This window comes from Dryobates pubescens, chromosome 3 (assembly GCF_014839835.1).
Source record: "Dryobates pubescens isolate bDryPub1 chromosome 3, bDryPub1.pri, whole genome shotgun sequence".
Taxonomy (NCBI): domain Eukaryota; kingdom Metazoa; phylum Chordata; class Aves; order Piciformes; family Picidae; genus Dryobates; species Dryobates pubescens.
In genome coordinates, this window is record NC_071614.1 from 41,689,087 (window position 1) to 41,716,147 (window position 27,061).

Below are 27,061 nucleotides of genomic sequence, written 5' to 3' on the forward strand. Positions count from 1 at the left end.
CAGGCATTGTGGAGTCTGTAACTCTCATTGTCCATACTAAAAATGAGCTACACGTTTCCACTGTACCAAGAATAATAATAAAAATTAGTTACATTTCAGTGTTTGCATGGATATAGGCAAAACGGATATAAAAGCGGGCAACAAATCAAGCTATATGAAACAGTGGGAACTTTGGGGAGGAAGGGAAACTTTAAAGTGTCTCAGAACAAAATCTTTCAGGCTCTGAAAGGAAGGAGGGGAGGGCAAGTGCTCCCCAGGCCAGGGTGTGTCTCATTCTCAGACAAAGCCAAAGTTTTCCAGCTCTTGCCTCATGGTGAAAGCAGTTACACCGGTATAGCTCTTACAAGACTGGCATTTCTCTGGTGTGCAAGAGAAGGTTTACTATAGAATGAGCCACTATAAGTAACTATCTGCAACTTTTCAATATATTAGGCAAATGTTCTCTGGGTAGATGCAGACAATTTTCATCTCTGTAACATTTAAGCTTTAGCTTTTGCTCCAGCACTGTAACAGTCCTCCTTAACATCTACTGCCATTTCATGTGTCTGAGAACTGGTCAGCCTGCTTGTTCAACACCTGTAAAACAACCCATCTCTAAGAAAGGTTAAGAGCAGCACCCTTAATGGAGTTTTGCAGTAGCAGAGTTCAAACCCAGACAAATCCTTATTTTAATTGTAAACAGGCCACTGAATACACACTATCATGAAGTCTCTTTGCAGAAGACGACAACTGTAATAGCGCTGAGAAATACCATATACACTTATCTTTTGCTATATACAATATAGGAATATCCTTTAGGAAATTAATTGTATCATTGTGGATAAACTGAAGTTATTAACTGTCCAAAAGGTCACATTACATTAATGGATTCACTATGGTTTGAGTCACATTAAGCAGTTTACAGTTGAGCTCCACTCAAACCTTTCCTACTAGATGTCAGTGGACTTGTCCGTATCACATAGCCTCACCCCCTCAAAGTTTTACACATCATAAACATACCTGCCTCAGTGAAAGCTCAGTATCAAGAAAAGACACAAAAAGAAACACAAATTCCAACAGCCAGCATAGCGCTGCTTCAGGACATCCACCACTTGGAAACTCTTCTCTCACCTCTGCAATGCTTCTATGCGTGTCTTTTAGCTCTTCATACCAAGTACATAAAACTAAGTATGATCTCTCTTACTCAAGATCAAATGCAGTACATTTCTAGATATGCAGAACAGCAAGAAACCACAGCAGAATATTCTGGAGTGAAAGCCTATATATCATGGTGAATACCTATAGAAGGAGTATGAGTTATATGAGTTATAACTGGCATGAAAACCGTTTCTCTGTTTAAGCTGTGATATAAATCCTTGAGCTCTCCAGGCATGATATCAATGACCTCTGTGGAAAAAGGCTGCCTCAGAACACACCTGGATTACATTCCTTTGGACATGGGGCTCCTTTTTGCACTGACCACCTTGCAGGACTCCTCAGCCTGTGGTGTTAGCAACCACAGCATGATCTTGTCACCTTTACCAGTAAAAGTCAAGTCTGGGGGGATTTGTCTGAAGAAGATAGGCAAGACTTGCCCAAACAGCTCTTATGCAGCTGATTTGAAACCAGGACAAATACAAGACCAGGAAAGTAACATATTTGAATCTCTGCACTGTGAGATTCAGAGAAATCAAAAGAGGACTTTTTCATTATGGTGTTGCACCTGCCATTAGCTCATCTGTCCCTATTATCACAAAGCGACAATCTATAGCTGTTTGGATTCTCTGTTTCTCATCAAAACCAAGAATTTTGTCAGGGTGGGCTGCAGACAGAGCATGTCATCAAGTGTCACCACATGGAGCAGCAAGAAGATCTTTTTTGTTGTTTTCAGAAGCAAGACAGACAACTCATTCCTAAAGCACTTAAATTAACAGACTGTATCATTCCCTCCAGCACATAAGCCCAGAACTACAATTAGGCCAGCTCTTAACACTTTTACTATAGTACTTGTAAAATTTATTGCTGTTATTTACACAGGCCAGCTCCTGACACTTTGCACCTGTATGAAAACTGCAGTTTTTTCAAATAAATGCATTTCTATCCCTCTTGACCTGGTGTGATGCTGCAACTGCCCAGCTTCACTTTTTAAAGCAATTTCTTTCAATGACTCTATTTAAGATGGATCATTACAGAAGCTAATTATCTAGGGCAGCAGAGAAAAGAGCAAAAAAAAAAAGTATTATTTCAAACATGAAAAAACAGCTACTGCAATAAGGCTGAGCTCAAGTATTACTAACCTACCTGCTCGCTGATCATAGCTGATAGAACTTGAATGTCAAATACGTCCTGCCACAGTCCAACCTGCTGTTGCTGAGTGCTCTCAGTTGAACTCGGGATGTATGAAGCCAGCCTCCCTTCCCTCCAGGAAGGTTCAGACTAAACACAGACTTAGTCAGCTCTTGGCTCCCATCAAGCTTCTCTCCTCAGGTAAGAGCTGCTGGCTTGTGCTCCTCCCAGGCAGTTCCCAAGTGTATCTTTTTCCACCCCTTCCCATAGGGCCTAAAACTCATTACAAGTGCAGAAAGTCAGGCTGACTGTACAGGTTCTGCCACAGGAACAAAAGGGTTTTTCCTACTTTGTCATCTAACAAAGAGTAAATGCCTCAGCACTCCAATGGCTGATTTACTGAGACCACCACTGATCACACCAATCATTAATACTGTTACTGCAGGCAAGAAATACCTTAATGGGAAAGAATGGGATTCTTTTGACACCTAAATAATTTGGTTTCATAGATTCAAATGCATGCATGCTACTGGTAATGTGCTAGCTATAGAAACAAAACAACAACAAAAACAACAAAACAAACTACCACAAAAAATCAAACCAAAAAACCCCACCCCAAGTTTCTAAAGTTCATATTTTAGAATCATAGAATCAATAAGGTTGGAAAAGACCTCAAAGATCATTAAGTCCAACCTGTCACCCAACACCTCATGACTACTAAACCATGGCTTCAAGTACCATGTCCAATCCCTTTTTGAACACCTCCAGGCATGGTGACTCCACCACCTCCCTGGGGCAGCACATTCCAATGGCTAACAACTCTCTCTGTGAAGAACTTTCTCCTCACCTTGAGCCCAAACTTCCCCTGGTGCAGCTTGAGACTGTGTCCTCTTGCTCTGGTGCTGGTTGCCTGGGAGAAGAGACCAACTCCCACCTGTCTACAACCTGTCTACAATCAGGTAGTTGTGGAGAGCAATAAGGTCTCCCTTGAGCCTCCTCTTCTCCAGGCTAAACAATCCCAGTTCCCTTAGCCCCTCCTCATAGGGCTTCTGCTTCAGGCCTCTCACCAGCCTCATTACCCTTCTCTGGACACATTTGAGTCTCACTGTCCTTCTTAAATTGAGGGGCCCAGAACTGGACACAGTACTCAAGGTGTGGCCTAACAGTGCTGAGTACAGGGGCACAATGACTTCACTGCTCCTGCTTGCCACACTATTTCTGATGCAGGCCAGGATGCCATTTGCCTTCTTGGGCACACTGCTGGCTCATGCTCAGCAGGCTGTCAACCAGTACCCCCTAGTCCCTTTCAGCCTGGCTGCTCTCCAACCACTCCTGATGCTTGGACTTGTTGAATGTCATCATGTTGGACTCTGCCCATCTGTCCAGCCTGTCAAGATCCCTCTGGAGAGCCCTTCTACCCTCTAACAGATCAACACCTGCCCCCAGCTTGGTGTCATCTGCAAATTTACTGATGACGGACTCAATCCCCTCGTCCAGATCATCAGTAAAGATATTGAATGGGATTGGGCCCAACACTGATTCCTGGGGGACACCACTAGTGACTGGCCGCCAGCTGGAGGTGGCACCATTCACCACCACTCTCTGGGCTCGGCCCTCCAGCCAGTTCCTAACCCAGCACAGAGTGCTGCTGTCCAAGCCACAAGTTGGCAGCTTGGCCAGGAGTTTGCTGTGGGGAACAGTGTCAAAGGCCTTGCTGACATCCAGATAGACTACATCCACAGCCTTCCCCACATCCCCCAGGTGGGTCACTTATCATAGAAGTAGATCAGGTTGGTGAGGCAGGACCTGCCCTTTCTAAATCCATGTTGGCTGGACCTGATCCCTTGGCCATCCTGTAAGTGCACAGTGATTACCCCTGAGATGATCTGCTCCATAAGTTTTCCTGGCACTGAGGTCAGGCTGACAGGCCTGTAATTGCCTGGTTCCTCCTTCCGGCCCTTCTTGTGGATGGGCATCACACTGGCCAGTTTCCAGTCATCTGGGACCTCTCCAGTGAGGCAGGACTGGTGGTAAATGATGGAGTGTGGCTTGGCCAGTTCATCTGCCAGCTCTCTCAGCACCCTAGGATGGATCCCATCTGGTCCCATGGACTTGTGAGTATCCAAGTGGCTCAGCAAGTCCCTAACTACTTCCTCATGGATTTCAGTGGGATTATACTGCTCCCTGACCCCATCTACTGGTTTAGGAGACCAGTTATCCTGAAGTCCTCCTGTCTTACTGTTGAAAATGGAGGCAAAGAAGGTATTTAGAACTTCAGAGCCTTTTCCTCATCTTTAGTTATGATGTTTTTGTCTTTCACAGAAGTGGCCAGCTTAAGTTCTAACTGGGCTTTTGCCCCTTTTTCTCCTACATGATCTAACAACATCCTTAAACGTATCACAAGTTGCTTCCCCCCCCTTTCCAAAGGGGATACACCCTCTTTTTTCTCCTTAATTCCTTCAAGAGCTGCTTGCCCATCCAGGCTGGTCGCCTTCCCCAGCAGCTCATCTTTTGGCATGTGGGAACTGCCAGTTCCTGTGCCTTCAAGAGCTCCTGTTTGAAATAGGTCCAACCATCCTGGACCCCTTTGTTCTTAAGGGCTGCTGCCCAGGGTACTTTCCAAGTAAGTTGCTTAAACAAGCTGAAGTTTGCCCTCCAGAAGTCCCAAGTAAGGGTTCTGTTATTGCTCCTCCTTATTTCCCTACATATTGAAAGCTCCACTATCTCATGGTTGCTGCACCCTAGACAGCCTCCTACTATCAGATCTCCCACCAGCCCTTCTCTGTTTGAGAACATCAGGTCAATCAGGGCCTGACCCCTGGTAGGCTCACTTAACAGCTGCATCAGGAAGCTATCCTCCATACATTCTAAGAACCTCTGGACTGCCTCCTCTCTGCTAAGTTCCCAGCAGATGTCTGGCAGTTTAAAGTCACCCACAAGGACAAGATCTGATGATCTTGAGACAGCCTCCAGTTGCTTATAGAGTATTTCATCTGCTTCCTCATCCTGGTGGGGTGTTCTATAGCAGACTCCAACCAGGATGTCAGTTTTGTTAACCCTCCCTCTTATTTTAACCCTCTTATTTTAACGCACAGGCACTCAATCCTTTCATCTGCAACCTCAAGTTCTGTGGTATCAAGAGATTCTCTAATATACAGGGCCACCCCTCCTCTGCTTCTCCCTTGCCTGTCTCTCCTAAAGAGAGCAGATTAGTAAATAGAGCATCCATTTGTTTGACTACAAAAAGAAGCCTTACAGAAATTATTCTACAATAAAAGAAGCTAAATCTTGGAAAAATCCCTTTGTCTGGGGAAGTCAGCTTCTGAGAACAATAATGAGAAACACAAACGTCTATGTTTCTATTCAGGAAACATTTCCCTACATAGTTTCATTAACACTATCCAGGGTATGTAACAAATGAGGTATTAATCAATTAAGTCAAAGTAAGCAAAGATACTGGAATTCTTACTAAGAAATAACAGAATACAGTCCTTCAAGAAAAGGAAGAAATTGCTAAAGAAAACTGTTTCAATCTTACATGATGAAAGACAGACGGACTACAAAGAAGCAGGCCAGTCATTCCTTTCTTCTTTAATATTGTAACTTAGGGGAAAAAAAAACAAAACCAAAATCAAACATTTTTACTGTACATTCACATTTCTCATCTCCCTCCTGCTTCGTTTTTTCTTTCAGGAGATTCAGTGCCCATCTGCCATCAAGTGGGAAGTTCATTTTCTTATTATGTCTACATACAAATTGGTGAAGATCAAAAGGGACACCTCTTTTATTTTCAGTCTGGACCTCACAGTAGGAAAGAAAATGCAGTTCTTGTGGGCCCCTGGGAAATGTTCTGAAGTATAAAAGAGATCAGTGTGCCCACTGATGAAACAATCAGTAGAGGAATTCTGACATTCTTATTGAGGGGAATTTAGGGCAAGGATTTATCAACCACTCCAAAACAATTATTTTACTTACATATTTTAAAATTCAGTATAAATGAACTCAGACAATAAAGATGTTTCAGCTATATTCTTTGTTTTGTCCACCTTCTGCTCATATATTTTAGCAAGTCTGAACTTTATGGCAGTTATTGATGTATTTTTCTGAAACTGCTTTAATCACGTTCAAGGTGATACTCCAAAATCTTTATGTTTTGCTCAACGTTTCAGTCTTGTGCACTGAAAATCCAGTAAAACTTCAGCCAACTGTGCCTCTCAACCAAGTATGAAAGTTAATTCCTTCTACCCAGAAATAATTCTTAAGCACTTCTCATCTTTACGCTTTTGAGATGGTAGTGAGAAGAATCTTACCTACTCAAACAGCCTGCTCTTCAGTCTATAAAATTCCACGCTCTTGGGTTTTCTTCTCACCCTTGCTACACAAGACAAGAGCAGTGGTTGTTTTTACTTTTATTTTGAAAGTGTTTAATTGATTTTACGACTTCAATGTTCTACAGCACTTTCAAGCTTAAATAGTGTCTATTTTAAAATATGATTCCACCTGCAGATTCTTGTGATGACATCTACAGATTCTAGCAAAGGTCACTTGTATCTCCACAATCACATCTCTTTTTTTTCCTGAAAGAGACAGAAAAAACTCTGGTAACCAACTAATTATATCAAGGCATGAAATCAAAAAACATTAAAAAAGTATCTTCAGTGAATTTTAATTTCTTCTAGTGTAAAAAATCAGTCTGAGAGCACTGCGTGAAGTTATCATTGCATTTCCACTTGCCAAGTTCACTGTGCAAATTACTCTTGACTTCACAATCAGACACATTCCTGCCCTAGTAGCTTCCTAAGTTGTAAAAAGCATACAGAACAGCTTTGGGAAAAGTTTAGGTATAAGTCTACCAACAGTCAAATACATGCTAGGAAACTTGTTCCAGGGAAAAACTTTGAGCAGTCTATCAATTGACTGAGATTGACTGAGAAGTGTTCACTAGCTCAAAACTGAAGAACCTAGCTTTTTCCTTCTCTTTCCCTGGCAGCAAGGTAGAAAAGAGGCAATGGTTACATGGATGTTGTTGACTGACAAGTAAGTTTCTTTTGCAGAAAGTCAGCTGTCTAGGATGCCTAAATAGTTTAAGGCATTTGAACCAATTTTGCAATATCAGGCTCTTCACTGCAGCACAAGAAAGGGCAGTTGCTAACTTATGACATGCTGCTACATAACTGGAGAGCAGTATTTGCACACCACTGAAGGGTAACTGTAGGATATAAAAAAATGATTGGTAAAATTCTTTACAAGAGTTGTAAAAAAGTGCAGTACTGAGTTACCTGAAGTTGTGCCTCTGGCCTTACCTGTCACTGAGATGAAGTAGATGACTGTGGAACAGTACCTCCTAGGACAATACTGTTTTTGTCAGTTAGGGTTTTAAGCACAGTTGTGGCGGGTGACTGTAGAATTTTACGTGAAAGCCTCATTCTACCATCAGTTGGATCACGTCCAAAGTATTTAACCTGTTTAGAAAACAAATCACTTTGGGACTAACCAACTTAGAACTGGAAATATCATTTTCCTCAAAACATGGTGTTTTGGGTGGGGTTTTTCAATTTGATACCAGAAAAGTCAAAGAATAGGCCTTGTTTAGCCTATATTGCTCCGTCGAATTCGTAATTTGCCAAGACAGCAAGAGTATGATGCTAAATAAATCAACTTTGAAATTATCAGGCTTTAAAAAAGCACCAAAAAGGGAATCTGATATGGCAAAATATTTTCTTCATAAGTACAAAATTAAAAATTGACTCAAATTCTAAAATATGAGCTGGTAGAAATACTCACCAAGTTATTTTCTATTTGTGAGCAGCCCTGGCTAACAGGAGAGGCCACAGTTGACTGGATATTGGCAAAAGTGACTCCCTCCTACAAGAAGGGCTGGAAGGAGGATCTCGGTAACTACAGGCCTGTCAGTCTTACTTTGGTGCCAGGGAAGGTCATGAACAGATGATCTTGAGTGCCATCATGCAGCACATACAGGGCAACCCAGTGACCAGGCCCAGTCAGCATGGGTTTATGAAAGGCAGGTCCTGCTTGACGAACCTGATCTCCTTGTATATGACAAGGCCTGCTTAGTGGGTGAGGGAAAGGCTGTGGATATTGTTTACCTGGACTTTAGTAAAGCATTTAACACTGTCTCCTACAGCATCCTCACAGAGAAACTGGCTGCTTATGGCTTGGACAGGTGGACACAACACTGGGTTAAAACTGGTTGGATGGCCAGGCCCAGAGTGGTGGTGACTAAAGTTAAACACAGTTGGTGGCTGGTCATAAGTGGCATTCCTAGGGCTCAGTACTGGGCCAGTTCATTTTAATATCTTTATCAATAATCTGGATGAGAGAATTGAGCATACCCTCAGTAAATTTGCAGATGACACTAAACTGGGTGGGACTTTTGATCTGCTTGAGGGCAGGACAGCTCTCAGAGAGACCTGGAGAGGCTGGATTGATGGGCCAAGGCCAACTGTACAAGCTACAAGACCAAGTGCTGGGTCCTGCACTTGAGTTACAACCACCCCCCACAATGCTACAGGCTTGGGGAACTGTAGATGGAAAGCTGTCTAGAAGACAAAAACTTGGAGATGTTGATGGACAGCCAGCTGAACATAAGCCTGACTGTGCCCAGGTGGCTAAGAAGGCTAACAACATCTGGGCCTCTATTGGTAACAGTGTGATCAGCAGGGCCAGGGAAGTGATCCCCTGTACTCAGCGCTGGTTAGGCCACACCTTGAGCACTGCATTCAGTTTTGGGGCCATCACTCCAAGAAAGACATTGAGGTGCGGGAGCAGGTCCGGAGAAGAGCAGTGAAGCTGGTGAAGGGTCTGGAGTACAAGTCTTCTGAGAACTGGCTGAGAGAACTGGGGTTGTTTAGTCTGGACTAAAGGAGGCTGAGGGGGGAGACCTTCTCACCCTCTGTAACTCCTTGAAAGGAGGCTGGAGTGTGGTGAGTGTTGGTCTCTTCTCTCCAGTAACAAGTGATAGGACAAGAGTAAATGGCCTCAAGTTGCACCATGGGAGAGGTTTATGTTGGGTATTAGAAGAAACTTCTTGACTGAAAGGGTTCTCAGACTGGAGCAGGCTCCCTAGGGAGGTGGTTGAATCCACATCCTTGGAGGTCTTTGAAAGATGTTTAGATATGGTGCTGAGGGAGAGTTTAGCACCAGACTTGGTAGAGTTAGAGAATGGTTGGACTTGATGACCTTAAAGGTCTTTTCCAACCAGAACAATTCTATGGTTCTATGAACGGTAGAAGTCTGTTAGCCTTTTAAAACTTAGATTTACCTGAATTTCTTGTCCAACTTCTAATCCCAGAGCACTAGGATGTTTTATCTAGAACACAGTGTATTTCAGGAAAATTTGGGGGGAAAAGAAAAAAAAAAAAGGTTAATTTTGTAATCTTAGTTATAAAAATACTTTTGTGGATTCTTCCAAGAACACTTCAGACAATCATAGCGGCTTAACACTACCTCACATACAATAGGTTTTGTAAATGTTACCTAGAAAAGGGTATTGCAGATCTAAAGAACAGCTGGATTGTAGCATTTAGATTGGAGCTTTTATACAGAGCAAACAGATATTAAACAATAAGGTGCTGCTAAACTAAGTTTTTAGCATGAAAAAGGGCTCTAGAACAACAATACATGTGTTAAAGCTAATAGAGACTATGTGTAGTGAGAATCAATTAAAACCAAACGTAAGTGTCTAGTTTATACCTGTTTAAGCACATATTACCTTTCTTTGATCAAGTTGTGAATTATGAAGTAACACTGGTGTCATGTTTGGATACAATTTTACCATCACTCCAGAATCTCTGAAACAGAAAACAGGATAGCTATTTCAAAATACATCCATGCAAGTCTCTCTGTGATTTACTCTGTATTGATTCCAAAGCAAGCATTAGTAAACTTTTCATAAGCAAGACTTTATTCCTCCCTTTTAAAAAATTTTATACCACAATATGCTATCTCATTTTTTCTTAATTGGAAGTGGCTGGAAATTAATAAAAATTACTGCCCTGAATACTTAATTAATAAATAATTCCTTTTTTTTAGTAGTAAGTACATCCAGACAGTGCACATAAACTTTTTTTCAAGACAAATATGGGACTGAAAAGGGAAAAGCAAATTCCTATCATCTCTCTCAGATACTAGGACTAGAAAAGGGCCCTAAGTTCTATAATTTATAGTGACATTCTAATACAAAATGAACAGTCTTACTAAAAAACAGTAGTATTTTCAACAGAAACCATCAGGAATGCTACAGGTGCCAATGTCACACTAGCTAAGTTTGGCATTCTTTAAAAAATCAATTATTCTAGTTCAACTCCAGAGTACTTTTCATACCTTATTTCAGTTATTGTAGCTGTATAAACAGCACCAAATTCCAAATTAACTTCCTGCTGTAAGGAGTGAAAAAAAAAAAGAATACAGTTAAGACACAAATTCACCAAATGTAGATTGAAAAAAAGCTGCCAACAAAAGTCTGCCCTTACGTCGTCTTTGCAGATTTCACGGATAAATTCTCTTGCTTCATGCATAGCACTAGGTGCGGGTGCAAACACAGAGTATGTCTCTTCATCCAGCTGACTTACAGTTACACCTTGGAAACACAAGTTGAGAGGCTTGAGGTGAACATTGCTACTGATTTAGCAAGGGGAAAAGTGGCACTCAGTCAAGACTTGCATAGAGCAAAATTATTTGCACAGACTCATTAAGATCTGTCATAATAATTTTGACTGTTCTTCAGAACAGGCACTGGACAGCTTTACATGTAACAATGGAAACCACATTACAGATATGCTTGCCAAATACCTGGACAAATTTGCATTCCATAAGGAACACAAAATTATTATCAGAATCCTTAATGTCAGGAAAGAATTCTTGGGAGAATTGCTGTTTTGTGAATGAATCTTGGCTTTCATAAGTTAATTTCACAGATATTTTTTAAATAAACCCATGATTTTCATTAACAGCTGATGGAAATCAAAGTTTGAACAAAGGTTTTTTAATAGTGTACCATCACAGAAATACCTAATACTTTATAAATTTCATTCATTTGCTACTGAGGGCAACCACAATATCAAGCTCTAGGCCTAATTCTGGATGACCTGTCAGTCTGCATTTATCTCAAGTAAAGCATCAATTGCCATGCTTGGGGAATGGTAGTGTAAAAGGCACCACCTTTGAATGTGGCACTTAAGGTCAGGCAGGACAAATCATTGTGTAAACAAAAGAGAATTATTCCAAGAAATAGAATAAGATCAGAAAAATTTTGTCACACTACTTCCTGCAAGTTTAAGCCCCAGTACAGGTCACTCTTACAACGTGACAGTGAGTTGGATTTCTAACATATGCCAGTGTGTTAACAGTGTACACAAGCCCTCACAGAATCCTAGGAAAACAGTCAACGAGCACTGAAGGGTCCCCTTCTTCACCACAGCAAAAAAGCTTTAGTTTATAGGAAGAGAAGCTGCATAGATTTAATCTGTACTTCAGCATATTCATGATAAGACTTGTACAGATGACTACTTGTTAGGTTGCTGCTGCTGAAGCACAAACACCAGTTCTACTGAGGTCTGCAGAACAATTTTGGAAATTCATGTTTAGTTGTTGAAAGAGCAGAAAGACAGTGTTAAGATTCAGCAATAGCTGTGCTAGTAGTACCTGTGCTACCAGGATCCACTAATTAAAACTCCACACTACTAATACACATATAGAGAAGAGATGCTAATAAAACATTAGGATAAATTATGACAGGAAGCAAGAATGTCTTACCAGTCTGTGCTTGAAGTTTTTTCAAATTATAGGCCCCAGGACCAACAAATCTTAATCTTTTTGATAGTGGAACATGGATAGTTTCTGAGAAAAACATTTTAAAAAGTACTTTGAAATGCTAAATGTGATAATCTTGAAAGCTATCATAAAAAAACAAGCCACATTCATTTAGATTTTAACCTTCTATAGTTACTTGTATTATTTGCTAAGTATTGATGCAATTACCAAAATAAATTAGAGCGTAAAATACAAACACTTTGATGAGTGTAAGTTACCTTAAGCTGTACCAATATACTGACAGCTATATCCAAGTCTGAATTTATGAGAGCTTCACATAGGCTCGGTTTAATTTTGAGTTCTGGTGTATAGCAAAATAGCTGTCCCACATGGCAATAAAAAAAAATTATCAAAATCCCAAATGAAAAATAGCCTCAAGGGGAAGAAACATACACCATACATTCATTAAAAAAGGAGGTTTAAGCAGCAGATAATTGTTAACAAGATTATAATTATAAAAACCCATGAATTCTTCCCAACATAGAACTAACATTACCTACAACTGGTCCACTTTCTTTTCTGTTAGGTCTGGGTTTTGCCAGCGTTTGGTTCATAATTTGTAAAATCTCCCTCTTTGCAGCTGTGGGGGTTAGGGAGGGAAAGGAGGAGGAAGGAAAAATAAACAAGTGTTGTGGAAAATTAAAATAAATTTGTAACTTTTTCTTACAAAGCAGATAAACATTTACTTATCTCCTCCTGCTGAACTTGAGAACTTATTGTAACACCACAATTCAGGCAGCGTATGTGTGTTGCAGTACAACATTCTGCTCTGAGTACACAAAACCTATGCCTTCAGAATATTTATTGATTTTCTACAGCGTAAAACTACATGCAGTTCTGTTTTGGTGTATTATTGAAATAAATGAGATTGCTGTTAAGAACAACAGAGTGTAGCTTTCATTAGTTAAGAGTATGATAAACTCATCTGGAAATTCAGCTGAACTTCTTGAAGTGACAGACTACCAAGTATGAATTACTAGTTCTAACCCTTATTTAAAAAGGCTTTCTTACTAAAATATTGCTATTTCAACCTATTATAATGAGGTTGAAATTTTTCTTTTACAACTAGTTAAATTATTATTAAATCTTGTAGCTTCACTTTTTCATATGGCTTACTTCAGCCTTTACTACTTGTGCTACTTAGAGTATTGAGCTGCTGGATCTGAAGATGACACATCAATTTATTTCAGCTGTAATCGGTTTGGAGTGAGTTTGGAGATTATTTTTTAATAACCCACTCTACTGATTTATTGCACAGCAAAGTGGAAGCCTTTCCCCCCCAACTCACCACATACGGTTTGAGTACAGTAAGACAGAAATATTACAAACTGACACAGCTTAAAAATACCGCACTCACATCAGTCAGATCTAAACTACTGCAAATAAATATTTCATAATATATTTCTCTACTCTGATGTTTGCTATTTCATATAAAGTTCCCTCCCTCCCCACTAATTTTATTACAATTTTTCAAAATGAGTTACCCATTGTACTAAACTGGGGACTGTTAATACCGTATTATTTTTGTTCTAACAAAAAGTAACCTCCAGGAGCAGCAGACATTTTTACTGGTACGATGTAGAATAATATGAAACTTAAATGTGGTGAGGTCTGGCTTCTTGGGAGACTGAATGACACAAAAAGCTGTTGTTTTTGTATGAAGTACATATATTGAAGTGTAACAGACAATACCCAAAGCAGATTTTGTTTGTTTGTTTTAAAAGATGGCAAGCTTTTATCACTGTGAGAATAAAAAACAGTGGGGTTTTTTTTTGTTGTTTTATTAAACTTCACATTATATCAAATGATATTTTATTAAATGTGTGCAAATATATATAGACCTACCTGTAGCTTGTTGAATAGCTTCCATTACAATTTTCATTGGTATTCCTGGCAGTTTTAGATCAACCTAATAAGAGAATTAAGTTACATGAATGTGTAAGGAAAGCTTTTTTAGGTACGTTCCTAGAATTATATTGTAGGAAGATTTAATGGTACAATACCTGCAAGGCAGTTACTCCTTTATTAGTACCTGCCATCTTGAAATCCATGTCACCATAGTAATCTTCAATTCCCTAGCAGCACAGACAGAAAGAAAAGTAAATTGGAGTAACTTTATTCCCATGTGAAGTCTCACAATACCTCAAGTATGTTCTATGTTTCAATAAGCCACAAACAGTTTGGCAGACATGGAATTACTTCAGAGACTCACATGTTTTTCCTCAGCTGTATTTTGCTGCTCAGGATTAACACTGTTCCTCTCTATCATTGTAAATTAAGAGTTTTCATGGACTAACTTCTGAACAGACCCACATCTGATTCTGTACTATCAGTGGCTGCCACAAGAAGCAGACTAAGCAGCACGATAATGTCAATTTTTCCCTCACCAAAACTTTGCCAAGTGTTCATTCTCCATCCACTACATTGTGGTTCTCAGTAAAGTATGCAAGAATTACTAATCTCATTTTCCCAAGAGAAAAGACAAAATTTATTGGAAAGAGATTGAAAGTTCAAAGGAAAAAACCTGAATAATTACCAAAAAAATAAGAAACATGACTTGGCATTTCATAGATTCTTATAAATAAGGGAGGAGTTTGAGAGTCAAAACAGAGAAGATGAAGCTGTTCAGTATTTCCAGGAGTGCATGCTCCAGAATTAATTGGGTGAAGTGTTACAAAATAAGGCCATAATGGGTAGTTTACAGAATTGAGCAGTAACAAAATCAACATGCTAGAAATACTCACCAGGATGTCTGTCAGCAAGCGATAGTCTTCAATATCTCCTTTTTCCAGATTGCATTTAGTAATGAGACCTATTGCTACACCTGCCACTGCATTCGATACTGGAACTCCTAATATTGGCAAATAAAAATACTTTTTTATAATCTCATTTCCAAATCCCAATACATTATTATATGTAGTTTATCCTTGTAAGTGCCATGTTTTGTACCTGCATCCATTAATGCCAAACTTCCTCCACACGCAGAAGCCATTGAAGATGACCCTACAGAGTTAAAATACACGGGAAAAAGAAAGTATTAAACATTGGGTCAGAAGTATCTGACACAAAACTTGCTAGAGACATTCTTCAGTGGCAGTTTGACAGCTTGCTGCTAGCTAGAAAATACTGTGCAGCAGCACACATACTACAATAAAACACCACAATTTGGAAGTCCTGTCAGAGAAGTGCTTTTAACAAGAAATGGGTGATATGGTTTGAATTTTTTTTTTTATACCAACACTAACAAAAAATAAATCTCACCAAGCATCAAAATTACTATAAAATACTCTATGCAAGAAATCTGTGGGTTTTGCAGGAAGATGCAAATGGGACTCCTTCCCTTTCTCTACTACTGCATTGTTAGACAAATAGAAAGACAGGTCCATTGTTCATGAACATATACATCCATTTTGTTTTAAATACTTCAGGTTAGAGAGCTAATAAGAAGGCTAAAAATTAAATATCATACCTAAAATGCCTATGACTTGTTTGTCTAACTTCAGCTTTTTTTGAGAACCAAAATTAGTGCCTAGCATAATGTAATGGGTTGGGGCAGACCCCCTCCCCACCACGCGCAGAAATAACAACTCAGACAAACTGGTTGCAAAACTAGTGGAGAGTTTAAATAGAGAACAGTGAGTGTGCACAAAAGGAAACATGGTGACAAGAAAGGAACCAAAGTAAACCCAGAAAGACCCCAAACCCCACCTGAGGGTGCATCCAAAACCCCCAGGGCTCCTCCTTCCCCCCCCCCCAAACTATTAGGCTGGTCTCAGCTGGCCAGATCTGAGACTGCCCATCCCCCAGGGGCCTTGGGCCCAATCAGGCCCATGGCCGGGAGATCTCTCCCCCAGTTACCAAGTCTCGGAGAGGGAAGGAAAGAGGAAGTGCCAGACCCCACTGCAAAATTTATAGTGGTGCAAGGGATTATGGTAGAAATACCTAATTTCCTGCGTCCACCCACTGGGATGGACTTCTGGACACAGGAAACACCCCTGTAGCAGAGGGCACCCAGCCCAAACTACGACACATAAGGTTAAAAATAAGAAAATCATAATACCATTTGACTCTAAGACTTCAGAGGTAACTCTTATCGTGAATGGGAAATCCTGGGGAATAATTGGTTTCAAAGCTCTTTCTGCCAAAGCACCTGATTAAAAAGAAAAACACACCACGTGATCCATAAATAAAACCAGACAAAAACATTAAAGCTTACAGCACAGCATTTCTCTAGTCTGCTTACCGTGGCCAAGTTCTCTTCTGTTCATGCCAGTAACTTTGCCAATCTCATTAGTTGCATAAGGAGGAAACTGTGAAGTTTAAAAAAAAAAAAAATCAACAAAAATGTGTGTATAGAAAAGTAGCTAATATTTTTTTCTCAGTTTTGAAACAAACAAAAAAAAAAGTTAAGTTTTGGTGAATTGCAAGGTAAAAAACAAATTACAGAAAATAATAAATCAAAGCACCTCATGACTTGTATTAATCACTTCAGTTTGCAAACCAAGACAAGTTTAGGTATTTTTTTATTGAATGTTTTACTTCCACAGAGCAAGAGAGAATAAAGCAGTTGCAAGGTAGTTTAACAACAACACAACAAGCTTACTCCAATTCAACTTGTCAAACAACATATCAGGAATCTTGTTTCTGTCATACAGATAATGGAACAAGATATGCCTGTTGCCTGTATGAAATACTTTGGGCAAGTTCCAAAGGCTGAGAGAGATCTAAGATGTAAAAGCACTTACTTACTTTTGGTGTAGTATGTCAGCTGAACAGAGTTTACTAAAAATAATACCGCAGGTTCATCCTGCTTTCTGTAATAACCCATTCTTCAGGGGCTAACAATATTGTTTACTAAAAAGGTTGTATGAAATTGCAAATTATCTACTGCTTTTTAGGAAACCAGCACTTTTGTTCATAAACTGCAGTACAAATTCACATATTACCTAGAATTAATACATTTTAGAAAAATCTACAGGTAATTTATATCCTTAGAAGTGATCAATTTCACCTTTAAAAGCAGGACATGGAGCCACCCTGTGAATTATGCAGAAAGCTGTAACAGTAAAAACTCACCTCATAATGCAGCATGAAGTTTTTATCCTTTATTCCACTATTAATCAAAAACAAGACAGTGTCAAAAGACAGCAACCAAACATGTCTTACATACGTAAGATAGTATTCAGTTTTGCTTACAAACAGACCCAGCAATACCCACAAATCAGTAGATTGCTTATCACTCATTTTTCCTATGGTTTTCTGTGTAGTAAACCAATTAAAAAGCATAGTCAAAGGAAAAAAATCTTCTGTGAAATCAGCATAATTAAGTTTCCCTGGCTGTTTAGAATAGAATAGGCCCTATCAGTTTCTTATACTGGTTTTGGTGAGGAAAAAAACATAAATCCAAGTACATCAAGATCTACCACACTCACAAATAGAAGTGCTCAGAAGAAAACGGAAAAATCTTTGTAACCATGAAATAGCTCTTGATTAAATAGAAGTATCTGCACTCAACTTACCAAAATATCACCAAGACTTTACTCTTAGCAATAAGTAAAAAAAAAAAAAAAAAGGTTTATAAGAAGAGTTGCTGCAAGTCAAAACTTGCCTGTGATTTCATAGCAGCACTCTCATTCATGAAGCAAACTAGTAGCTGCTATTTAAACTCCATTATTTAACACAAATTAATTTACAGCAGTAGCAAAATTACAGAATATGGACAAACACATGAAGGAAATAAAACTTTAACTAAAGCAAAGCTGACATGCTTCAATGTAAAACCTCCCACACTGGTGGGATGAGATCACTGAACCACAGCTGTAAATGGAAGGAGTTTCCACTCCCCAAAAAGCTGACTCTCATAAGTTAGATTTTCCTTGCTCCATTGAAAAAGAGGACAAATGTTTTCACACTCTAAACATTTTTGAGACAAAATAGGAATAGTTGATCCACTTCAGGAGAGATACCCATGATTATCTGCTTTTAAATTCTTTTCCCCTCTGAATCGAACTGGACAAACAGAACAGCACTTCATGGGCTGTATGCATCCAATTGACTGAGCAAAGCTTCAGAACTTGTGAGAAGTAAGATTAAATAAGTAGAATACATATCAAGTTCCAGGTGTGATTATGAATTCTTAGAATAAAGAGACAACCAACTTTCATCAATAGTTTTATTTGAAAATACTCAGTATGTGGACACTACAGATTGAAGAGTAATCCACTGTTTTTCTCTCAAAACTAGACTGGATGTTACCTGTCATATTCTAATTTCAAATGCATGTCTATGGAATCAGTGTAATCTTAAAGAAAAACTGGCAAGATCTCTCAAAAAGAGGCCACTTCAAAGTCTGATTTTACACATTTTTCATACATTTGTCAAAGTCCAAAGATATTTAATTGAATGTGCTTAAACCATCCACTGAAAACCCAATAGAAGATATACATACCTCACTGCTGTTGAGATAACGTCTGATTTTACACTTGATTCTAGAGAGTCAAATGTAACTGTACAGAGAACCTAGAATAGAAAGACAGAAGGTAAATAAACTGCTCTTAAGTATTTTTATATCTCACAACTTTTACTGGTTATGAAGAATAAAAAAAAATATTATTTCAGTAACAAATGATACCTTCAGCAAACATTCCCCCCCCTTCATCACATAATCTTATGTATAATCTAATAATCTGTATAGATTATACAATCTTACAAGCAATCACATTGTAAAAAATACCAATTTAATGCTTCTGGCAGGAGCCCAGAACACTTTGTTCACTACAAAACCAAACTACTTCATTTAAGAGACAGTGTGAGATGCAGCCACAATATTGTGCAAAGGAGCATGTCTGAGCAGTGTGGGTTATTTTTAGTATGTCACATTAGGAGTAAATCACTGTTTGCAACTACCCATGTACCTTATAATAAAAAGATCAATGGATGAGTTACAAAAATACAGGAGATGAAATCTTGCATACAATCTTAATTCAATCTATGCAGCACCCTTGCTTTTGGCAAAGAGGAAAAACAAACAAACAAAAAATAATTAAGTTGATTTTTTGGTAAAATTTCCCTATTTAATCCAGGTTACATCTGAAGTTCCTTTTAAAAGATTCCTCACGACACACACAATTTAGCACTGCTCTGTGTCCTGACCCATTAGCCCAGTCATCCATTTTTCTAGAAATGGACAGGATTATATTTGACATGAAAAGCTTTTGTTTCAACAAGTACCTTTAACATAAAAGTCTGGAGGGATGAAAAACATGATTTTGGACTTAACAAGCAATTTTACTTGAAGCCATCCTGAACTGGAAAGCTTTCTTCTCAAATCACCTCCCCACAAGGCAAAACTCAACCAACCAAAAAAGCCCCATATTTGCTAACCTGAATTGCAGAAGAATCTTTACAGCGTCTAACTTCTGTTACTTCTACAGGAAGCCTGAAGACACAGTAACACTTACCAGACTCTGAGTACATGCTTAGAACATTTTCCTAAAATATTTGTACTGTTCAGAGAGCAAGGAATCAAACTTTGCCTACTGTCTTAACTCACATTTTCATTAAATCTGAACTGTTCTCTACTTATTACTATTTGAATGTGAAGACAAAGACAAGTTTGTAATTAAAGATACAGATCCTTCTGCTTTTGACAAATTAATTTTTCATTTCTGATATTTGAAGATACTACCTGTGTTTGACCTCTCTGAAATAAGGCTGATCCGTGAAGCATTTTAAACATATTCACTTCACATTTAATATCTCTGAGGGAAGTCAAATCTCTCCCGTCACACCTAAAGTTATAAGCAGAAATTATTAAATCAGTGTAGTCTTCAATAAAAAGTTGACAGAAATGGCATTCAGTAGGAGTTTGATATACTTGCCTTCTATATTCATTCAGAACAAGATTTCTAAAAATATCCTTTGAAACCACATTGAAAGATTCCATGATTTCATAAGGCTCAGCCTCTGGAAATTTTTCTGGGTATAAAAAAAGTAGTAAGAATTTGGAAAGTGAATTTTATAGAACTTAATTAAAATATATTGGCCAAAGCACACACTGTAACTCCAAGCAGTGCTAGCTCCATTTAAGCATTCTTTAAATATTAAGAAAGCAAAAAATACCTTTCAGCTGTTCTTCTGTTTCAAGCCTTATTTTGTTAATTGCTTCATCTCTAGAAATCTAGAACACAGGATTTGCAAACAGTTAACTCTACGAGGCAGAATAACAGAGGAGGTTTGGGTTCACAGCATGGTGATTGGAAGGGACCTTTCAAGATTATCTAGTCCAACTCCCCCTGGATAAACCAGTTACCCAGAGCAGGTTGCCAGGATCACATCCAGGCAAGTATGGAATCTGTAGACTCCAGAAGTAGACTCCAGAACCTCTCTGGGCAGTCTGTTCCAGTGCTCTGGCATTTAGGTGGAACTTCCTGTGCTCCAGTTTGTGCCCATTGCCCACTGTCCCATTCCTGGGCACCACTGATAAGAGTCTGATCCCATCCTCTTACCCCCCACCCTTTAGAAACTAAATCCTACTCCAGTTTAATTACTATATTGATTAAAAAAATAGTGATTTAATGTTTAAATTGCTGACTTACTTTATCATGGCTGGAATCTGTGAACACCGCATAGATCTTGTCAAAAGCAAATCTTTTGGAAGACAAGAAAGCATTTTGAAAACACAGCTTAAAAAACACATAACTAGTTACTTGTGAGGACCAAATGTTTGTTTCCATTAGCAGTTTGAAAGCACCAGACTGACATTTATAAATACTACTTGCTCCAGCCGTTCTTGCTGCTACCTCTCTGAAATTACTTATTTCCACAGCAAACTGGGACAGGCCAACACCCTGACTCCTCCTGTCACCATTTCACAAGAATGGTATATTAACATACAACGTTGCCACCAGGTTGTCAGGGTGTTTCTTTTGCCCTGGCCTTCTTAGTAAGTATAAAGCCAGAGAGCTGAAGGCTGCATGGAAAATGCAGCAAGTGCGTTCAAAACATTTTTTTCATCAGAGCCCCCAGACTATCTGATCAGAGCTCAGCAAACTAAATAATCATTAAAGAATCATTTTGAGTCACTTAACAGAATTCAGATAGAAGTTACTTGTTTTGAACTTACTTCTTTGCACACTCCACAATCTCTTCCGGAGCAATGAATAACTTCTGAACAGTTCTTTTGACAACACCCCGTTCTTTCACAAGTTGTTGAATTCCCTGAATGATTTGCTGGGTTTGCTTTACTCCTACTTTGATGGCATGACAGAAGTCTTGTTGTAATATATTCTCGGCAGTTGCTTCCAACATAACTATCAACGGAAAGTTAAAAATCAAGTAATTATCTGGTTTATTGTTCAATAACAATTTAACTCAGTGGAGAAAATACAGATTAACATTAAACTGCATAAATAGAATACACTTTAGTTAGCCAAAAATTACCTAACCAACCACTGTTGTTCATTCCTACTATTGTGTAAAAATATTTGATATTCAAACACTTGACAGGTATTAATATTTAACCTACTTACCAACTTGATTTTGTGCAGCTCCAGCAACAACTAAATTTAAAGCACTAGAAGACATCTGTTTTCGAGTTGGATTGATAACAGTTTCTCCATCAACCAGCCCCACCCTTACTGCACCTACAAAGAAACTCCAGAAAATTATTATTATAATAAGGAAGTTCTTTAAGGCATCATTTTACTTTGGAAATTACACCTCTGAAAAACAGTAATTAAAGCTACGGATTCATTTTACAATATTAGCATGGTAGCTGTATATTAAGAACAAATCTTTGAGGTAAATTTATCTATTCTTTGATTTCTTTTGGGTAGCACTACTAGGTAGGGCATATAATGCAAGCCTGTTGGGTTTTTTTTGGTCATTTGAGCACATATTTTCCAGCAAAATGAAAGGAAAATACAGCTCAATATTTCTTCTTAGTGACATCATTTCTCTTCCCCCAAAATACTCATAATGAAACTAAGCTTTTCTAGAGTTCCTGGAGAAAAAGCATTATTATACAGATAATATTCTAAACAATGCCTTTCAAGATTAAGTTTCTTGAAAGGAAAAAAAAATAAGTTATTGGACTCTAAACTGTACTATTTCTGGATTGAAAATCCCCACAGATGTATACTTCATGCAGGAAAAGTAATGCTTTCAAAGGCAATAATGCTATCCATGGTAAAAATATTTCCAATAGTTGAAACAAAAGATAGTGGACTTTAGATTCAGGTTTGGGTTAAAAACAGACAGCACGACCTGTGGTTTAAGCCTTCTATTATGTTCAAATCATCCATCATTTCAAAATACTTACCAATAGGCCCATTCCATGGGATATCAGACAATGCAAGTGCTGCTGAGGCTAGAACAAGATAAACATTTGTATTAGAAAAAGTGCATCACAGTTAATCACAGACAAGCAATGATTTTTAACAATCCTCTTACCTCCATTAATTGCCAGAATATCAGGATCATTGACACCATCTACTGCTAAAAGATTACAAAGGATCTGGCATAAGATAAAAGACAATGAATAATTTTGACCTGTACATTTTTTTTAACTGTCAAAATAAAGCTAAGGACAATAAAACAAAACATTCCACATATTCATCCAATCTTACACTGCAAATGAAAATTTGTTCAAGTATTTAAACTGGAAAGCTCACAAACTTCCACTAATGCACAATACTGTATCATACCATACACCATATACTATGAGTCTTTTTTTCTTGTGTTGCACAAAGGATATTTGTATTTTGTCCCTGTATCCCTACAGGATTTGGAAATCAGTACGCAATAAAATAATGCAAGAAAAGGAGACGGCGAACTCAAAAAGCAGTATTAGACTGTTTTTAAAGTGTAAAACCCTCCTGGTTGCCAATGAAAAATTGCTTTTCTTAAAAGGGTGCTTATATTATACAACATTTTCTTTGGACACAAACCACGTTTTCCATTCTGAAGGTAGCTATAAGTTAAGGACAGAGAGTGCAGCCTACCTGTGTGTCATAAAAGTAGCCTGCTGGAAAGAGTGGTCTGATTGACCGATCTGCAAAAGAAATAATCCAAGTCTAAGAAATATTTGGTTTTCAGCAGGCAATTCTTTGTCTTGTAACACCCCTACATAGAATAATGAAACAATTTAAATCGTAGACCCGAAGAAAAACAATTATATGTGCGTGATATAATCCACTCTAAAAACTCAACAGCAGTGAAAGTAAAATACAAAGTAAAAACATTGAAAAAAGTCTCTGTGCTTTAAGATACAAGTGATTTATTTCATATTTCCATAGAAATATTTTCAATGAAGGGACATAGGCCACCTACAAAGAAAAGCAACAAAAGCACGTATGTTAAAAACACCACATTATTTCCATGATGCATAGATTTCATATTAGTCTTATTTCAGTCTAAAACATACAGGACTCAAAGGCTGCTCCCTCTGCTAATTCTGGTCATTGCCATCTTTAGATGCTGACGTATTTGACATATAAATACTGAATTTCAAGGTATTAACTTATTCATGAATGGAGACAGCCATGATGGAGATGACTTTGCGAGCAGGATCAAGCGGGAACGAGTATACACCAATCAGCAAGTCTGCCTCCGTATTTCAGAGTTTAGCAGGGTAGTCTCTACCACCTGATCAGGGAGTTGTGCAACTGCAGTGCTAACACCTCTGCAGTTAGAATGGGATCTTAATGTCAGCTAAGGTGGCAAGATTACTCAAGATACAGGCTTGTATATAAAGGACTATGCACATAGCTCCAGCTGACCTATCATTTTAAAAATCAGTCCTGCTGAACAAGAAACTACAAGTCTGTTTTCTTCTGACATTACTGCAGAAACCACCAGCTCTGCCAAACCTGTAAATTATGATTTTTTTCAAACATTTATGAGGATATTAGAAAATATTTAAAATACACTGTAGAGAAATTGTTTCAGCCTACCTATTACTCTACTTGTAAGAATTTCCTTATCAGTGGAACCAAGCTCTCTTCTTAGATAGTTTGTAGGAATTCTTCCTGCTGCAGCAGCTTTCTGACGATAGTCAACCTTTTAAGAACAAGACAGGAATTCCTAAAGAGAACTGATTACTTATTTCAGAGCCACAGAACACTTCTGAAGGTCTATAATCCAATATCCTGCTCTGAGCAAGGTTAGATCTCTGAATTCAGGTAACATATTCAAAGGTTCTGTCTTGATGACCAAATGGACACTCTCATCCTCTATCATATATGGACTAGCCAGTCAGCCAGTCTCCAGACAGAACTGGTGCAGGGCACTAAGTGCACCTCAAGTTCAGGGACATGTTTGTCCTTTGAGAATTTCACAGGGTTCCTGTTGGCCCATTCCTCCAACTCCAGTCCCTTTGGATGACAGTCCTGCTTCTGAGTGTATTATCTGCACCTTCCTAGTTTGGTGTTACCTGCAAACAGGAATTCCAGGGCACTGATACAAATATGAAAGAGGCTGTGTTCCAGGACAGATCCCTGAGGAACTCACTATTATTCAACCTGAAGGTAGAACATGAATCCTTACTAATCACAGCCCTTTGGGCCTCATAATACAAGCCATTTTTCCACACTTCTGAAATATAACGTGTGGTTGTGGATTTTGTAGTCAACAAGTTCATAAGGCTTTTGTGGAAAGCCTTGCTAAAGGCAAGGTAGACAACATCCAGAGTTCATTGCTCATCTACAGGTCTAGTCCTTTTATCACAGACTGCTATTCTGAAGTCCAGGGTCTGTTCCTTGCTCCCCTCTGCAACTTGAACTCCACAAATTATTACTACTTCCAAGACTGCCACTGATTATCAAACCATTTTTGTCAATAGTACTTACCACTAATGGCATAAACTGAGATGCAGAAGGCTTAGTTTTACTGACTGCTGTGACCATTACTGCTGTATCACCTAGCTGGATTAAGGGGAAAAAAAAACCAAAAAAAAAAGTCTTGAAAGTACCTGCAGATAAAATGTCACCTTAAGTCCTAAACTTATTCACAAACTGAAACTCCAGAATATTTTTTGCAGAAAATCACTATATAAATTTTATGTTTCACACCAGTATTTTTCCTTTTCAAACATGTTTTCCACAAAAATACAGTAGTAAATTAATTAAAGGACTTAAAGGACTTAATTTACCACTTGAGGCCCTCTATCTTTTTAATAGACTCTGATATCCCACTAAAAATAACTGTTCAAACCCAGACATTTTGAAATTGCAGACATTTTATTATTTTTTTTACCTGAACAACAGCAGAACCATCTGCAAATCGAGCAAGTTTTCCAGAAGACACTTCCATCTTTCTACCAAAAATAAAGAATCTATTACTTACAGTGAAATCAAATACATTTTCCAGTAACATCTGCACTACAGCACCAACTGTACAAAACAATGGTTACACTCAGACATAAAAATTCTCATTAGATATGGAAGTTGAAACTCTTTGACCAAAAGTGACCAAATCTTAACATTGATATTGGGGCTGTTTAGTCTTGAGAAGACTGAGAAAGAATCTTGTCAATGCCTGGAAATATCTGAGGGGTGGCTGTCAAGTGGAGGGGTCAGTCTCTTTTTGGTAGTGCACAGTAGTAAGACAAGAAATGATGGGTTCAAGCTTGAACACAGGAGACTTCACCTCAATGTGAGGAGAAACTCCTTTACAGCGAGGGTGATGGAGCACTGGAACAGATATCCAGAGAGGCTGTGGAATCTCTTTCGCGGGACACATTCAAAACCCGTCTGGATGCGTTCCTGTGCAGATAAACCCTCGGTGATCCTGCTTTGGCAGGGGAGTTGGACACCATGATCTCTGGAGGTCCCTTCTAACCTCTAATGTACTACTGTGATACAGTAACGCACCTTTGCCTCAAACACCCTGCTTCTTTTCACCTTGAAGCAAGACTTGAAGCCACATCAGATGTCAACTAAAGTTACAATACGTCCTTGAAGCAAAATGCTTTGTTGCCCTGGAAGATGAACTACCTACCTGTTCACGTTTAGTTTCAGTCTTGCCACTAGAAACCAAAAACACACTCAATGAGGCCTGCTACATGCTTACAAGGAAAGAGTAGCTGCCCCTGCACCCATAATACAACCTTTTTCACCACGGCTGCAGAATATTGCCTTACCCACATAGAGAAGAAAAGTAACCGCCCCTGCCCTTCACCCGCTGTGAGCGAACAACAGAGCGTACGTATGCCAGCTGGAATTTCACCTCACGTTTAACCCACCACCCCGGATAGCTCTCTTGACTACGAGGCCGCGGGGTCCGCTAGCCCCCTGCTCAGAGAGAGTTACCTAAAGCCTCTACTCCGCACACACTCAGGGACCAAGGTGTTCCCAGAACGCCTTCCCCCTCTACTCCCTTCCTCAGGGTGCCAAGAGCCCCTCACCTGCCGCCCACCTCCACTGTTACCGCCTGGCAGGATCCGGGCTCTGCTGCGGCGCCGCGGGCGGGCGCCATACGCAGCACGCAGACATCCGGCGGCCGCAGCCGTCGCCATCGTGCCACGGCCCCACCGCCGCTGGCGGCCAACCCGCCGAGCGCCACACGGCAACAACCCATGGCGGCAGCCATGGCATCTGTTAGTAGAAAGAGGCAACCCCCCAGCCAGTCGCCATCCGATTGGCTCTGAGAAGCAGCGGGGGGCGGGCTGCCGCGCAGTAAACTCGAAACGGATTTGCTTTCGTACTGGCGGGTTAGTTTCGATTCCGCAGAGCGAGCACATTTCGACGTCCCGCCGGCTACGGCGGCTGAGGAGGGACAAGCGATTCGTGCGAACGGGGTGGCTCCGCCGCTCTTAGCAGGGCCTTGCTGAGAAGTGTGAGGTAAACGTTGATAGAAAAAGTTCCGTGGCGGCCTCTATATAGGAGGCGGCTTTATCACCATCTCAGACGAAAATTTAGGGGGCACTAGTCCAAACGGGGGCCCAGATTGCGGGAGAGAACAGCTG

The 27,061-nt window shown here is 39.3% G+C and overlaps 1 protein-coding gene across 1 annotated transcript; it reads right to left on the bottom strand.

Moving 5' to 3' along the window:
• Positions 1–7,567: 7,567 nt before the first annotated feature.
• PNPT1 (polyribonucleotide nucleotidyltransferase 1) lies at positions 7,568–26,685 on the bottom strand. The gene is made up of 28 exons (XM_009902049.2): positions 26,501–26,685; positions 25,351–25,411; positions 24,945–25,019; positions 24,051–24,156; positions 23,100–23,149; positions 22,549–22,612; positions 22,418–22,465; positions 21,627–21,740; positions 21,221–21,407; positions 20,694–20,745; positions 20,218–20,275; positions 19,977–20,073; positions 19,784–19,886; positions 18,545–18,615; positions 17,173–17,209; positions 16,340–16,406; positions 16,157–16,246; positions 15,046–15,099; positions 14,841–14,947; positions 14,100–14,171; positions 13,942–14,005; positions 12,593–12,676; positions 12,040–12,123; positions 10,758–10,864; positions 10,609–10,664; positions 9,998–10,076; positions 9,548–9,595; positions 7,568–7,727 (listed from the first exon to the last, which is right to left on the bottom strand). The coding sequence occupies exons 1-28, from the start codon at positions 26,683–26,685 to the stop codon at positions 7,572–7,574; spliced, it is 2,376 nt and encodes a 791-aa protein (XP_009900351.2). The 3' UTR covers positions 7,568–7,571.
• Between the last annotated feature and the right edge of the window lie 376 nt (positions 26,686–27,061).